The following is a 13778-nucleotide window of genomic DNA, read 5'->3' as shown; positions in this document are numbered from 1 at the left end:
CTGGTCTACTATGGTGGGGATCGCGTTCGACTCTCGGCAATCGACTCTCGGCAATCGACTCTCGGCAATCGACTCTCGGCAATCGACTCTCGGCAATCGACTCTCGGCAATCGACTCTCGGCAATCGACTCTCGGCAATCGACTCTCGGCAATCGACTCTCAACATCGACTCTCAAGGCTAGACTCATCGCTTTTTCTCTTCTCTTTTCGATCACGTATGGTAAGTCCCTTCCTTTTTTTCTGTGTGTGTGAATGTGAGTGAGTGTGAGTGAGGGTAGGTAAGTGTAGGGGTGGGTGCTGATGCTTGTTTTGACACGGAGCGACTTACTGTATAAGTTAGGTTTTTCCCACCATAGTAGACCAGACCGGGAGAACAAGGCATCCAACCAAAAGGACACTACCATATTTCTATGGCGAGAAACCGAAAAGGATTCCTCCGTCCTCTGGTCCACTAGGAGACCGGTTGTGACCAACACCGTTGAACGCGAGACTGGACAAACCAAGCAGGGACCAGTTGGAGGCAGCCAGGATTACCGGAAATAAGGGTTGGACAGGCGCAACGGAGGCAACACCAGGACCAAGGGAAGAGCCAAGGGTGACACTGGGGATCGGCGTTCGACTCTCGGCAATCGACTCTCGGCAATCGACTCTCAACATCGACTCTCAAGGCTAGACTCATCGCTTTTTCTCTTCTCTTTTCGATCACGTATCATAAGTCCTTTCCTTTTTTTCTGTGTGTGTGAATGTGAGTGAGTGTGAGTGAGGGTAGGTAAGTGTAGGGGTGGGTGCTGATGCTTGTTTTGACACCGAGCGACTTACTGTATAAGATAGGATTGGTGAGACCGCTGGGCATCTCAATACCAATCGACCTTCGATGATCCCAAAGCGTTCAAGACAAGACCCTAGCTTTGTGTAGAGGGTTCGGGAGCAGATGTCGATGCACCTTCCAGTGGTTGCTCCTGTCAGTACTGCTCTAAGAGCAGAGAAGCTAAGACATCGACACCCTATTAGTAATTAGTAGTTAAATGTACCCAATAAAAATTGTTTCTTTTAACTTTTCACCCGTTAAACTTGTATGTACATGTTTGATATTGATGTAAGACTTCTTCATGCGAAGCGAGGAGGGAGCTCAAGGGCTCGTTCAAGAAGATGATATTTTCGTAAAAACCGAGTAAGTTGCAGCTATCACACTGTTAAAAGAGTGTGATATATAGCTCATGCATTGGGGTCGCTCGTATCATGTACAGTATGTAGTCGTGGTTAGGTTCTTTATTGCATTACATATGGACTGGGTATTATGTGCAGCTGATTTCTTTACAGAGGTCCGCATATGCATATTTTAGTGTGTAGGTAGGTGTAGCTATAAAAGAATGACGATGACTAAATGGTCTGTCCAATTGATTTGAATAGTATATAATTATTTACGGTATGGTTGGATGAACCGATTTTATTATTGTATGATCATTGACATAATTTATACAAGCAATCGAGATAATCAAAAGGGGGAAAGTTCTACTGTAATTGAAGTATGCTATATTGGTTGGTGGTAAAGAAAGGAGAGCAAGATGCAACGAAGTGAGACATCAAGGCAGGATGGGCGGATCGTAATGTGCAGATGGAGACCGAATGGGACACAACATAAAGAAATAAAGCAATAATCAGTTTGAAGAACAGTAGTAGTAGAGAAAGAGATGAAACATATTGAAGATGACATTCAATATTTACCTACAAGTACTGCTACTAGCGTCATATACAGTTTTGTAATGACCGGTCAAGTAGATACAGGCCTCTGTAATGAAAAGGAGACATGGGCAACATATAGAAGAGCAAACGGCGTTGAAAAACGTTAGTATTCAAGCCTAGTAAATTTTTGAAAGGACCATAGAAGAATAGTAACGGAGAGAAAACTTACGATGCTCCTGTCCCGCTTGCAAAGATAAAAAGGCAGTTACTATCCAAAAACGCCATCAAGAAGAGTTGTGAGTGTACGGCAAGATTACACTTATTAACAGTGGTATAACACATAGGACACAGAATAGAATAGAATACATAGTATTACCTTATAGAAGATGGATACGATACTTGCCAATCGAAAAAGGTGTTGAAAGTAGGAGGGGGGAGTAAAGTGGAAAAAGGGGAAGAAAGAAACAAAAAAGAGGTTTTGAGTAAAACGCGAAGCATAATAGAGAAACCGAATATGCAGACTTTGCTCCATCCATCCTCACCATGCATAGAAAGAAGAGTGCTTTGCGCGAGGACCCATCCTATGATATAATGCTCCCCCCCAAAAAAAAACCTGATTTCAAAACAATCCATCTTTCTTTCACTTACCAACATATATAAGTACTTCGAAAAAAGTAAATGAACAGCAGTTAGTAGATATTGTTTGAGTGCCGCATATTGAGATATTGTATAGATGTCTACCTTAGGAGATCGCAATGCTACCAGAGAGCAACGTAATGCAGAACGTCGGGCTGCTGTTGAGGAGGGGAATGCCCGGAACGTCGCGTTGGGGATGGAGGATCGTCTCCGAGCATTGGAGGCGCGAAACATGATGTTGGAGCAGCAGCTGCGAGGAATAGGGGATGTCGTCGCCAGACAGACACTGGCACAACAGCAAGCAGCACCTCCTCTTGCTGGTAACCCAGTTACTAACGGTGCTCCAGCGCAGGGAGCTCGAGTGGGTCGCTTGGCGGGCGTTTCTGTAAGAAAACTAAATGTACCTCTTCTGAAATACAGGTTAAGTAGCTGATTAATAATATCGTTTGATAATAGGGCGCGATCCGCCATTATCATCGGTCTTTGGGAGAGCATGGCTTCCGGTGAGATGACGATTATCGTTCCACCCACAATCGTACTGTTCGTGGCCGTACGATATCGTACATTCAGGGTCTTGGTCAGTACGACCTCACGCACGAGCAGCTGGCTGAAAAGCTCTATTACTTTTTCGGCAACACGCGTCGTTCGCATCGTCAGTCGGCTGTGCTTGCAGCACAAAGAAGAGTAGCGACTCGGCGTAATAGTCGTCGCCACACTGTAAGAAAAGAAAACTATCTATGCTAGTAGTATATGAACATGCATGTATTCTGACACAGAGAATAGAAACATAAGCGACGAGTGGATTTGTACCACCAGCACCAGGCCCAGCTGGAGGCGACTTACCCACGAGGGGGGGCATTGCTCCGATTGGAGTACATGTCTGAAGAGGAGACCGACGACGAGTACTCCGGTGAAGCTGGAAAGCGTGTGGTTGTGCGTAAGCCGCAATGGCGAAACGAGAGGGTAATTATTTTGAGCTGGTTCGACATGCTTCGACGTTGATTAAATATACTGTTGTAGGCAAACGCGTTTTTGCGCCATCTTGATGGATTGAAACCCGACGTTGACGCGAACAGATTGATAAGAGTGGATGGTGTTAGCACTACTACTCTGCCCAATAGTGCGCGAGAGCAATTGGAGGGTTGGGTAGTCGATGTTTAGTTGAGAAAACAAAAAAAAATTTGAAAAAGTTGGTTGCACGACTGTGTCGTGTGGGCAGGTCTATTTGCACACCCCCTCATGCACACCCCCAGTCACACCCAGGTAGGATTTCCGTTACACACACCCCGCTGACATTTCTTTCGTGCACACCCCTCACACCCTTTTGACTGAAAATTGTGCAAAATATTTTGGTCATGCACATCCTTTATTAAAGTTACAGTAATGCAGCTTATTCCTGAAGCTATGCGAACTTGCAATAAAGAAATGATCCAGCATAAAGTATATGCTTAGATAGAAATATATATGAATCACCTCTTTACCTATCATCATTGTATATGGGTATACATAGGACGGACAGTTTTATTATGTACAAATCCAGGAACATTTGATGTGATACAAACGCGCATTATTTATTAAAATTTCTACCTACCTCATTACTGCTCATTTAAACGCAATGTCAAAAACAATGACCTCAATTCCAGAAGAACTTAGCACTACATGGGATGGATTCGATGCCGCAAAGACTGCCTGCTATGTACTGTATGGGGCAAAGAAAATGGTGTCTCGTTGCGTACTATTAGAAGTAATAAGACGGGAAATAAGAGGAAGCTCCAGATTGCTTGCAAGCATTATGGTGAGCTAGTCAACAAGGGCGTATGTGAAGAGCAGAAGACCACGACAAGACAAATGGTTATTGTAGATGACGAGGGCACGGCCATCGCATCATCCAAGGGTAAAAAGATCGACACTCGTCAAAGGGACTCTCAGCGGTTTGGTTGCAAATTCGAAATAATCCTTCGTCCTTTGAACCAGACCAGCAACCAATGGCACATAGTCTCTTTCTATGATGGCGGTCATAACCATGAGTTGGCAAACGAGCTTTCGTCGTACCCTATGCAAACTCGATCACGATGAGGAGGTCGTTATGAAGATGGTACAGGCGCATGCAACCAACAAAGCTGTATTGTCTTATCTTGCCAGCAAGAACAAGATTGCTCATCCTAAGGACATCACCAATCTTCGTCAGAGCATCTTCAACAACGACCCAGATCATGCAATGTTCCAGCTAATCAAAAAGCTTCAAGAAGACGAGTACGAAGTCCAATGGAAAGCAAAACAAGAAGGCGACAAACGCTTTTTGCAGTCTCTCTTCTTTGCGCACAGATCGGCAATCGCACTCGCTCGCCAATTCCCGGACGTTGTTACCTTGGACGCCACTTACAAGACAAACAAGCACCGGTTGCCATTTATCAACATTGTTGGAACTGGAAATATTGGATATCCCCAATTGATGACTTTCTGCATTGCTGGCTGCTGGGTATCAGAGGAAAACAATGACAGCTACGATTGGGTGATTCGCAAGCTTCAAACTGTCGTTTGGCCACTTGATCAGGTTTCGTCCCCTGGTGTGTTTGTAACAGACAGCGAAACTGCTTTGACCGGTGCTCTCGACCGCGTTTTTCCAACGGCGAAAAAGATCCTATGCAAGATCCATATACGACGCAACTTCAGGGTCAACCTACGCAAGCTTTTTGATGTCAAGGACCATTACGAGGAACTCGAGAAAGCTATCAATTTTTTAATGGCTAGAGAGTATCAAGACAAGTTCAACGATATGCGATCCACGATTTCGAACGAGAAGCTCGAAGAAAAGGCAATGAAGATATATGAGGAGGCTGCTCAAAAAGCAAAAAGACCCGACGTTGTCATGGACTATTTGCAAAGGTGTGTAAAATTGAATAAGCACGGATTTTTTGACCACATGATACTTGGACTTAAACATGTTTTTTCGGTATACAGAAAGCTTGCTTCAAAAGACAAGTGGGTAGGCAATCGCCTCACTTATGTAAAGCATTTCGGAAATGACAGCACAAATAGAGCCGAAGGGACGCATGCCAACATGAAAAAGGCAATCATGTCCTCAAGTGGCAATCTCCTAACTGCCTTTACGCAAATTGACGAGTTTTATCGATTGAAGGTTTATCTCTTATAGTAATTATATTGATCCGTTAGTGACGCGGCTCTTACATGCTTTCTTCCTTATATTAGAATTTGAATTGGAAGCGCCAGATCGACAAGGAAAGTTTTGGCGGAAACTCGCATATCCCACCACAGCAAAAGCAGCGTTTGGCAGCTTTGGAACGTATAATTTCCAAGTTCGCTTTCTATGCCATCCGTGACGAGTTAACAGTCAATAATCCGTTAAAGACTGATCACTGCCAATGTGCAATCAAGTATCATTATGATATTCCGTGCTGCCATGTGCTTCCACCACAGGGTGAAATCCCCTTAAGCTTAATTCCCAGACGCTGGCACCTTTATCCTGAGAAAACGGCTTCTCAAGGTAGTCATGGCTGTTATGTAAAAGCTGTTATATTTGTAACGTACAGTAGCTGATTTTTGTTGTTATTAGGAGAACCAAACACAACAAGCAATAGCAATAGCAACATTTTGGCGATGACTGGTTCATTTACAGCCCCAAGCCTGGAATCGCAAATCGAAGGAGAGCTCACACGCCCCAACAATCTTGTACACCGCTTTCCAGATAACCAACAACGTGCAACTCTCCTCGCGCACCTACAATCTATCAATGATGATATGTTCATCGACGTTGAGCAGCTTCAGCAGCCAAAATCAATCCCCAAAAGCACCCAAAAACCATAAAGCAGCAGCAACAAGCGTGAGCTGATCGCTTTAGAGCATCAAGACTCTCAACGCCGAAAGAAAGCAAACACCGGCATTGGTCGTGATGCTGCAGCAATATGGTAAAGTTTTATGCATTAAGATGTATAGCCAATTCTTTATTTAAATTTTTAATATCTATAGGAACGGAAAGATGGAGCCAACAACAACAACAAATGAAGCAAACAACATGGCACTTACCATCCCTCCTCCTCCAAAAATTCGCTTTGTACCCAACCTCAACCTTGTTTGCAAATGGATCCCTCCATCAGCTGTTGAATTGGTGCATAATCCCATGCCAGACGGTAACTGTGGCTTTCGGGCCTTAGCTGTTGAGCTGTATAACACAGAGGAGCGATACATCGATGTCAAGACCAAGATGCTCGATCAGTACCTATCCAACGCCAATACGCTTTACCAATACTATGACAAGGGTCGTTTACTAAAAATACTCGATCCATATTCAAGTGAATGGTTCGTCTCGCCTGAATGCAGTCAAATTGCCGCTGATACGTTCGAAACGCCAGTTGTTATAGATGGCGCACAATCGCACATTTTCTTCCCTTTAACAACCAACCCAGTACACGCCAAGCGCACCCACCCGATCGTCCTCCAGCTTATTGGAAACCACTTCATACTCGTTATGACCAAAAACGACGCAGCTATCCAGTGGCCTGAAGTATTCCCTGAGGGTCGTGGACCACACAAAAGCATTCGCGATGATCCTTGGTATCCCCTTTTTGAAGATTCTTTTGAACGGTCTATTCGACCGTTTCCCAATTTCACGATTCCCAATGACGAAGAAGTGCATCCCATTCACGCATCTGATTCTGAGGGCGAAGACTTAACCACCTGTAACCGAAATAATTAATCAGCTACTTGACACTTGATCCTCTTACTTTTTCGCTACCTTTCTTACTTTCCCTGCCACTTTCTCTTTTTTATTTCTTTTTGCCAACACCTTATACTTAGACTAATAGACGAATCCTGTATCAATTTTCTTTATGCATACTGTCAGTCAAAAGGGTGTGAGGGGGTGTGCACGAAAGAAATGTCAGCGGGGTGTGTGTAACGGAAATCCTACCTGGGTGTGACTGGGGGTGTGCATGAGGGGGTGTGCAAATAGACCTGCCCGTGTCGTGTGGGTATGGGGTGGGCAAAACAAAAGTTATGCATGCAGCTGCTGTTGGGTGGGGTGGGGGGAATTTTTTTCAGTGGTTGGGGAGAACGACCCATCTTTTTCTTTTTTGCCACTTCTACTATCCACGTCATTCGCGTCTTTATCAATCCTCATCATGGCACAAACAGAAACATCACTCACTTTACTCACTGAAACACTCCAAGTGATAAGAAGCATTCCATCAGCTTAATGGTTCTTTAATTACTATTAAATGTTTCGTTTAAAACTTGTTAACAGCATGCGACTACCGTTCTCTAAAGTTACTAGCTAGACTTCACAAGTCCTGTAAGCCTATAGGGTGCGTATATACTTATAGCTAGTGCTTTTGCTTTGCTGCTTACATGTTGGTTTGCGAATTCAGCCCTAAATCTTCCTTTTTTTTGCAACTTAGGTAACAAAATGCTACCGCCAAGATATTATCGACGCGTGCATACAACACCACATGGTACTATTATAAACGCTAAGGTAACAGCAGAAACATGGAATATTGAAAATTTTTAGTAGGCAAGAAAAAAGCGAGTAAAAAGTTATAGTTGCTTATGCTAGCATCTTTTTTGCTAACGGAAGCACTACTGTTCTGGATTTGCATTTCTTTGTGTGCCCAGTTTTACAATAGCAACTTGTCCATATAAACGAGGAACAGGTACAATGCAATCCATCGCTTCACTTCGAAAACGGCTACACCACGTTTCAAGATAAGGATCCGTAAATCGGCGACCATCATTATCTCTGTGGATGCTGTACCATCGGACATATGCAAATACATGCTCTGTCTGCTGCCCACGAACGAACTGCACATGCCGAAAGAAAAATTGGATCTCGCATGGCCAGGCCATTGCTTCTCCGCGATCGTCTACGTGGCAGAACTTGAGCGTGGGCACCACGTCGCGATCTCGCTTCAGCACTGCGGTAAATCTGCCCCATCATCGTTAACGTCTTCATTTTCCAGTACTGGTTACTGACGAAAACTTGCCCATCACCAGCTTGGGTATAGTGAACGAGATGATCGTCATTTACAGCACGGTAAAATGCCAACAAGAAATTGTACAGTTGCTCAGGCATAAACGCTATCCGTCCATAATGCAAGGGGTATACATCTGGCGGCAGCGGCTCACTTCCTGTAACGTAGTGGATGGTTCCAACATCCGTCGACAACGCCAAAAACGCATGAACATCGAATTGACGCTGGACAACATCAGCTGCGCGTGGGATCGGGTGTACAAGGTCGAGAAAGCTGTTTAGGAAGGAGAAATGATGTTGATGGTGTTGGAAGAGGGCTTCAAACGATCGAACGAAATCGCGAGCACCAGTCTTCTGCAAGAACTTCTTCATGAACGTCATTTCGAACGAGTCCTTTTGGTTGGTGTCGATCTCCTTGAGGTATCCGTTATAGCGCTCAAACGAGAAGAGCCAGTAAGCGTATAACGGCCCGAAATCATTGATCGTTGCGGCCAAGTGCATATGAAGGTGCATGTTCGGTGTGATCTCCTCTGGGCCATATATCTGCTCGACACCAGTACAGAACTCTGTGAGAAGAGTATCTGCTACTGCAGTTTCGTCCACGGTAATTGATGGCTTAACCAGCAAACGACAAGCGTCGACAAACTTCAACCAGTTTTGGAGGTATCTTCTAGGAAGGTGGCCGTCAAGCACAAAAGGCGAGTATACGATGCACCACGACTTCCAATCATCTGCGGTCATGAATGAGAAGCCACTTTCGATTTTGCGGTGCAAGGCAACATAATCGGGAGGGAGAACAATACCGTCCGCGAGCACTTGCATCTGTTGAAGGTCGGTTCTGGTGAGGAGGTCTCGGTCAATCCAGACCTTTGCCATACGCTTTGTTGTGCCGAGAAACAAATTATGCATCGGGTCGATGATCGTGCAACGAACAGGATCAAAGTAGCCCAAACGGTGCAGCTCTGACCATCTCGTCCCATTTGCCCGTTCCAGTTCTCGTCGAGCCATCATCGTCTCAGCATTCCGCCATTGCTCAGCATAAGCCCGGTTGTCCTCCCGCGTTCGCAGCACCCAACTAGCAACGTCAAACCCGGAGTAGTCAATGTTGGTGGTGCCAGGGAAAACGTTGAATTGACGGACGCATTTGTGACAGGCGCAAAGGCTCGCATGCGAGGTGAAACCGCTTGTTTCCTTGCGGCAGGGATATCACAAGCATTGACGAACAACGCCAAGCGGACAAGTGTTCCCTGTGGATACTGGCACGTCCTGATGGTTTTACCGCCGTACCATTCCAACAATTCATCAACCAAGGGTCGAAGGTAATGGTTGATGTCAGATGTACTCGCTTCCCGTGGGCCAGGCATTACACCAAGAAGAATGAGGTTTTCTGACTTGTAGCGCTCAGATCGTGGTAGATTGTTTATGGACAAGTATATGGCACCGTTTGAATACGTGGAGTTCAGAAACGGGCCAAACCAATCTACGTTGAGTGTGAACAACAGTGAACGGTGCTGACTCAACAAACGGCCTGCCTTCACGATCACGAAACTCCCGCCACATGTCACCGTCGTAAATGTCAAACGAGTTATCAACAATTCGTCTACGGCTCCGCCATTCCTCAATCTTTGCCTCGAATCCAGCCGCAAAAAAAGCCTCTCAATAGTCGCAGACAAGGGCTGATAGGCATACTCTTTTATAGGCACCCAAAGATTACCGACAGTTTTGAACAATTCGTTGTCGCATAAACTGTTGTAGCGGATATCGTCGTTGGTGCATGTCCTTGGGCAATGAGGATCAGATGCAAGATATAGGCTGTGGCAACGAGAGCAGCACACATATTTACGCAAGTGATCGGTCAGTGCAGAGAAGCCAGTGATATGACGGAGAGTAGCAAGCGAGGTAGGGATGGAAAAGTTTGGCCGGAGATCACCAAGAAGTAGAACGCAAAAGTCGATGATGATGCATGACAAGTGCTCGGAAACGAAGTGTAATTGGAAAAGCACGAGGAAGAGAACGACAAGGACAAAGGGATGCGGATAATTATGAATTCCGGTAACAGGAGGAGGAGGGGGAGGACCAAGGTGAGTGTCTTCGGTTTATTTTTGGAAAAAAAGGTTGTAAGTACCGTGTAGTTCAGAGCTCTTCTATTTGATTCAATAAAACTGCCTTTCATAAACCAACCTGCGTCAATGGCGGCTGCCTCACTATGCATTTCGCCCCCATCATTACCGAACTCAACATCAGCAGCACTTATGACAAGATCATTGTCATTTTGCTCTCCATCGGCAACTTCATCCTCAACTGCGAACACATTATCCTCGGCAGAAAAAGGGACATGAAGACTTGAAACGACGTCTACATTACATAATAACGATAAATGACTTATTCGCACATCTATTACACTAACAATATAAGTCTCATACCAGGGGAGGAAGAATCGACCACCACATCATCATCCATGTCCATATCAGTATCGTCGCCTGGCCGCAACGGTGATGGAGTTGAGCTTTGGCGCAAATTGGCTTCAATATTGGCTACAATGGCACCCACTAGTAGATATACAAGATACATTGATAAACTCAATCTTCGGGATGCGTGTAAAACAAGTACCATTGTGTGAGTAACTCTGTGAAGCACCATTTAAAACGCGCCGCTGATGATATTCGTGCGTTCTGCTTGGCACCATTTGGAAGCCAGTGTTGCTATTTGCCCTCGAGCTCACTGGACAGAAGCACGCAACTAACAATTCGTTGCGATTGAGGTCCATTGTGCCAAAAAAAAAAAAAGTGGAGATTAAGAGCAAGTCGAAGTGTCCAGTAGTAGTACAGAGCCCCTCTTATATTTTAATACATCTGTATGCTTCTACATATCTTCTACCATAACACATTATGCACTTCCTACTTTGTGTTTTTTCTATCACATGTTACACTCTCTGTAATGATACACATTTACACTAAAGAGTCGGGGATATGGTTTTTGCATAACAAGGTATAAATAATATTGGGGACCATGTCTATATCAACGTTGTAACATGCATAACTAAAACAAAGACGAATGTGTGAACCAAAAAAGCGGATGTCCTTTTACGTACGTAGTGATAAATAATATTTTGTCGATAGAGCCAACAACTGAGGCACCACGCGTACTTTCAGTAGTTCATGAACGTAATTATTATTATTCCTCGAGTCGTTTTACAAAGCAGAGAAAATGGAAGGCCAAAGAGGAGAAAGTTCATGTAAAGCATCAACACGCGTACATACATGTTGTACACACTGTATTGTCTTATGTATCGTGAACATTTCGCAGATGAACAGATTGTCGATGAGCTCTTTGCCAAGGTTGACGAATAACTGATTGAATCCAGGTGTGTTAATTGGGACATTATATATTGGCGTCAATTAACAGACTGCGCCTATAGACCCAACTTTGAAATTGGTGATCTTGAATGGTATGGTATGGTTTTGTAGTTTGGGTGAATGTATGGGAGAAAGCCAACGCGGGTCATGTTATGGTCCTTCATATTGATCACTTATACAGGAAGTTGCTGCTTTATCCGAAAGGAAACTATCAAACCTCTTTTGTCCCATGTACCTTCAATGGGAAGGGGATAGATCAAGACAAGGGCACAGCTCAGACGACAAGAAAGATAGTTATGCATGCGCTCAATTTGCGATTTGGTTATCCCATCCGCACTACTAATTATGTAAGCTATGGTAATGGATACTACTGCTCTTCAAGTTCGTTCGCTACATCGACCCCATGTATATGTGCATCTCAACTCTTATTCGCTTTATTAGCTGTTCGTCATAGGTTTACCTCAGAAGAAGACAATTGGGGTTTCTCTCGTCTCGTCAACTTTGATCGTATATATCAGCGTGATGATGAAACGAACGTGCTCCGTTACTAACACAGGGTCAAATATGGGTAAATGCTATTGTGCGCGTATTCAAGGATCCAACAAGCTTGCTGTGGCATGATTTCATTAGATAAGAGTGGATATATTGAAGCAGGAATTTGATCCTCACACTTTGCTCATTTTACTTATTTCCTTTCTTTTGATGCTATAGCTATGATTCAAAAAAAAAATTGATCTCGTAGGCATGGAAAATGCCGGATTTTCAAGATACCTCAATGTTTTATTGCAGCTAATTTTCCACACCAAAATTTTTGAATGAAGCACCCGCAGCAGAAAAGAGCATTCTCGCAGAACTACAACTATTTTTCTTTCATTTGCAATCCTCCCCTAAAGCAGTAGGTACTGTAAGGGAGAGAATATGTACATACCCACTTTGTCTAGCATCGCTGATTTTCCCGCGCGCCACCTCCACAGTACCGTCGTCGCTAAGTACCGTTACATGTACACCAGCTCGTCGATTTATGATGTCGTTTCTAGGCGATGTCACTTGGAGATAAACTTGCCGACTACTCCAGGCATCCAAAGCTGCATAGTGTACGTGCTCGTCAGTAAGTCGACCTTCCCAGTTGCCTTGTTGTAAATCCTTGGATAGACGATGTTGTACAATTGTTGCACACATATTGCCAGACTTTTGATCCAGTAATTAGTTTGCATTTGTACTCGTTGCATATTGTCAACAGGTCCACGACAATGGATGCTTGAAGGTCATTGAATTGTTGAGGAGAAGTTTGTGAAAGCCGAGTGATATCATTTTCGATGTTACGCCCAACCTTGATGATATCTTTGCGATTTAAGCAGCGTCCAGATAGCGTGTGGCAGATGATGATATGGATCAGCGACTATACGTGGATGAACGTCAGTACGAAGAGATTCGATCTGTGTTTCAAAAATCTGTTTATCGGCCTCGACTTTGTCAGTATGACAAAGGATTTCTCGGTGACGATGGCCATGGGCAGTAAGACTTTGTAGCATGGCTAATCGCAAAAATTAGTTTCGGTTACTGTAATGCATCAGGAAATAAGCTACAGCCACGGAAAATTTGATTTTCGTTATGTTGTAACAACTTTATCTGTACCTTAGTGTTTATGTGATCATGAGTAAACTATAGCATTTTGCACCCATAATTAACCCTCTTTGGACAATACAGGAAGAATGAGCCTATAAGAGCTAACAGTTAGGAAGAAGAAGAGGCACCTGCGTTCGTGATTTTGAAAAGCAACACTTCTCAGTATGATATATTCACTTCTTTTAATGAGATTCGTCAGCTCAAAAAGGCGGTGCCTTATCCATTTCTTCTATATCAATTGAATTGTTGTGTTGTATCGTTCAGCAGTGTAGTGGACACGTAGTAATTGGATTTTTGAAGTTCAATGCCTTGGTTGTAAAAAAAATTCTTGGACCCTTTGTTAGCGGACCAACGGTGAGGCGAAAAGAGGGACGATTGAGGTTACACAAAAGAAGGGACTGGACCAAGATTTGCATTAACTTCGTTTACGGCAAGTTGTACCATCGACTTTCCCACTCTTTCTTTATACACCTTCAATCTGCCTCTTTTAATAT

At 44.0% G+C, this 13778-nt stretch overlaps 5 protein-coding genes across 5 annotated transcripts; 2 read left to right on the top strand and 3 right to left on the bottom strand.

The window, feature by feature from the left end:
• Positions 1-96: 96 nt before the first annotated feature.
• On the bottom strand, positions 97-945 carry BDB00DRAFT_858554 (uncharacterized protein; the record flags this gene model as incomplete). The annotated part of the gene is made up of 4 exons (XM_053125870.1): positions 832-945; positions 765-781; positions 712-714; positions 97-335 (listed from the first exon to the last, which is right to left on the bottom strand). Coding segments are annotated over exons 1-4 (166 nt in total), but the record flags the coding sequence as incomplete, so codon positions are not given.
• A 307-nt stretch (positions 946-1252) lies between these two features.
• On the bottom strand, positions 1253-2286 carry BDB00DRAFT_858550 (uncharacterized protein). The gene is made up of 4 exons (XM_053125869.1): positions 2060-2286; positions 1913-1951; positions 1726-1789; positions 1253-1531 (listed from the first exon to the last, which is right to left on the bottom strand). The coding sequence occupies exons 1-3, from the start codon at positions 2230-2232 to the stop codon at positions 1747-1749; spliced, it is 255 nt and encodes an 84-aa protein (XP_052973026.1). The 5' UTR covers positions 2233-2286; the 3' UTR covers positions 1253-1531; positions 1726-1746.
• Positions 2148-2927, bottom strand: BDB00DRAFT_858547 (uncharacterized protein; the record flags this gene model as incomplete). Its single annotated transcript, XM_053125868.1, has 2 exons — positions 2425-2927; positions 2148-2346 (listed from the first exon to the last, which is right to left on the bottom strand). Coding segments are annotated over exons 1-2 (515 nt in total), but the record flags the coding sequence as incomplete, so codon positions are not given.
• A 3522-nt stretch (positions 2928-6449) lies between these two features.
• Positions 6450-6882, top strand: BDB00DRAFT_858533 (uncharacterized protein; the record flags this gene model as incomplete). The annotated part of the gene is made up of 1 exon (XM_053125867.1): positions 6450-6882. A coding segment is annotated over exon 1 (274 nt), but the record flags the coding sequence as incomplete, so codon positions are not given.
• Positions 6883-11931: 5049 nt separating this feature from the next.
• BDB00DRAFT_858496 (uncharacterized protein) lies at positions 11932-12216 on the top strand. The gene is made up of 2 exons (XM_053125866.1): positions 11932-12015; positions 12100-12216. Exons 1-2 carry the CDS (start codon positions 11955-11957, stop codon positions 12207-12209), a joined length of 171 nt encoding a protein of 56 aa, XP_052973023.1. The 5' UTR covers positions 11932-11954; the 3' UTR covers positions 12210-12216.
• The last annotated feature ends 1562 nt before the right edge of the window (positions 12217-13778 follow it).

Source organism: Zychaea mexicana (genome assembly GCF_025766255.1).
Source record: "Zychaea mexicana strain RSA 1403 chromosome Unknown BDB00scaffold_169, whole genome shotgun sequence".
Lineage (NCBI taxonomy): Eukaryota > Fungi > Mucoromycota > Mucoromycetes > Mucorales > Lichtheimiaceae > Zychaea > Zychaea mexicana.
The sequence above is the reverse complement of the archived record's forward strand: the minus strand, read 5'-3'. Positions and strand labels throughout refer to the sequence as shown.

Bases quoted from the DNA above. Each gene is read 5' to 3' on its own strand.
- BDB00DRAFT_858496 (XM_053125866.1), top strand. From the start codon at position 11,955: ATGCATGCGCTCAATTTGCGATTTGGTTATCCCATCCGCACTACTAAT. The intron at 12,016-12,099 runs GTAATGGATACT...TCGCTTTATTAG, and splicing joins TACTAATTATGTAAGCTATG to CTGTTCGTCATAGGTTTACC.
- BDB00DRAFT_858550 (XM_053125869.1), bottom strand. From the start codon at position 2,232: ATGCATGGTGAGGATGGATGGAGCAAAGTCTGCATATTCGGTTTCTCT. The intron at 1,952-2,059 runs GTAATACTATGT...GTTTTTGGATAG, and splicing joins TCGTATCCATCTTCTATAAG to TAACTGCCTTTTTATCTTTG. The intron at 1,790-1,912 runs GTAAGTTTTCTC...TTTTCATTACAG, and splicing joins GCAAGCGGGACAGGAGCATC to AGGCCTGTATCTACTTGACC.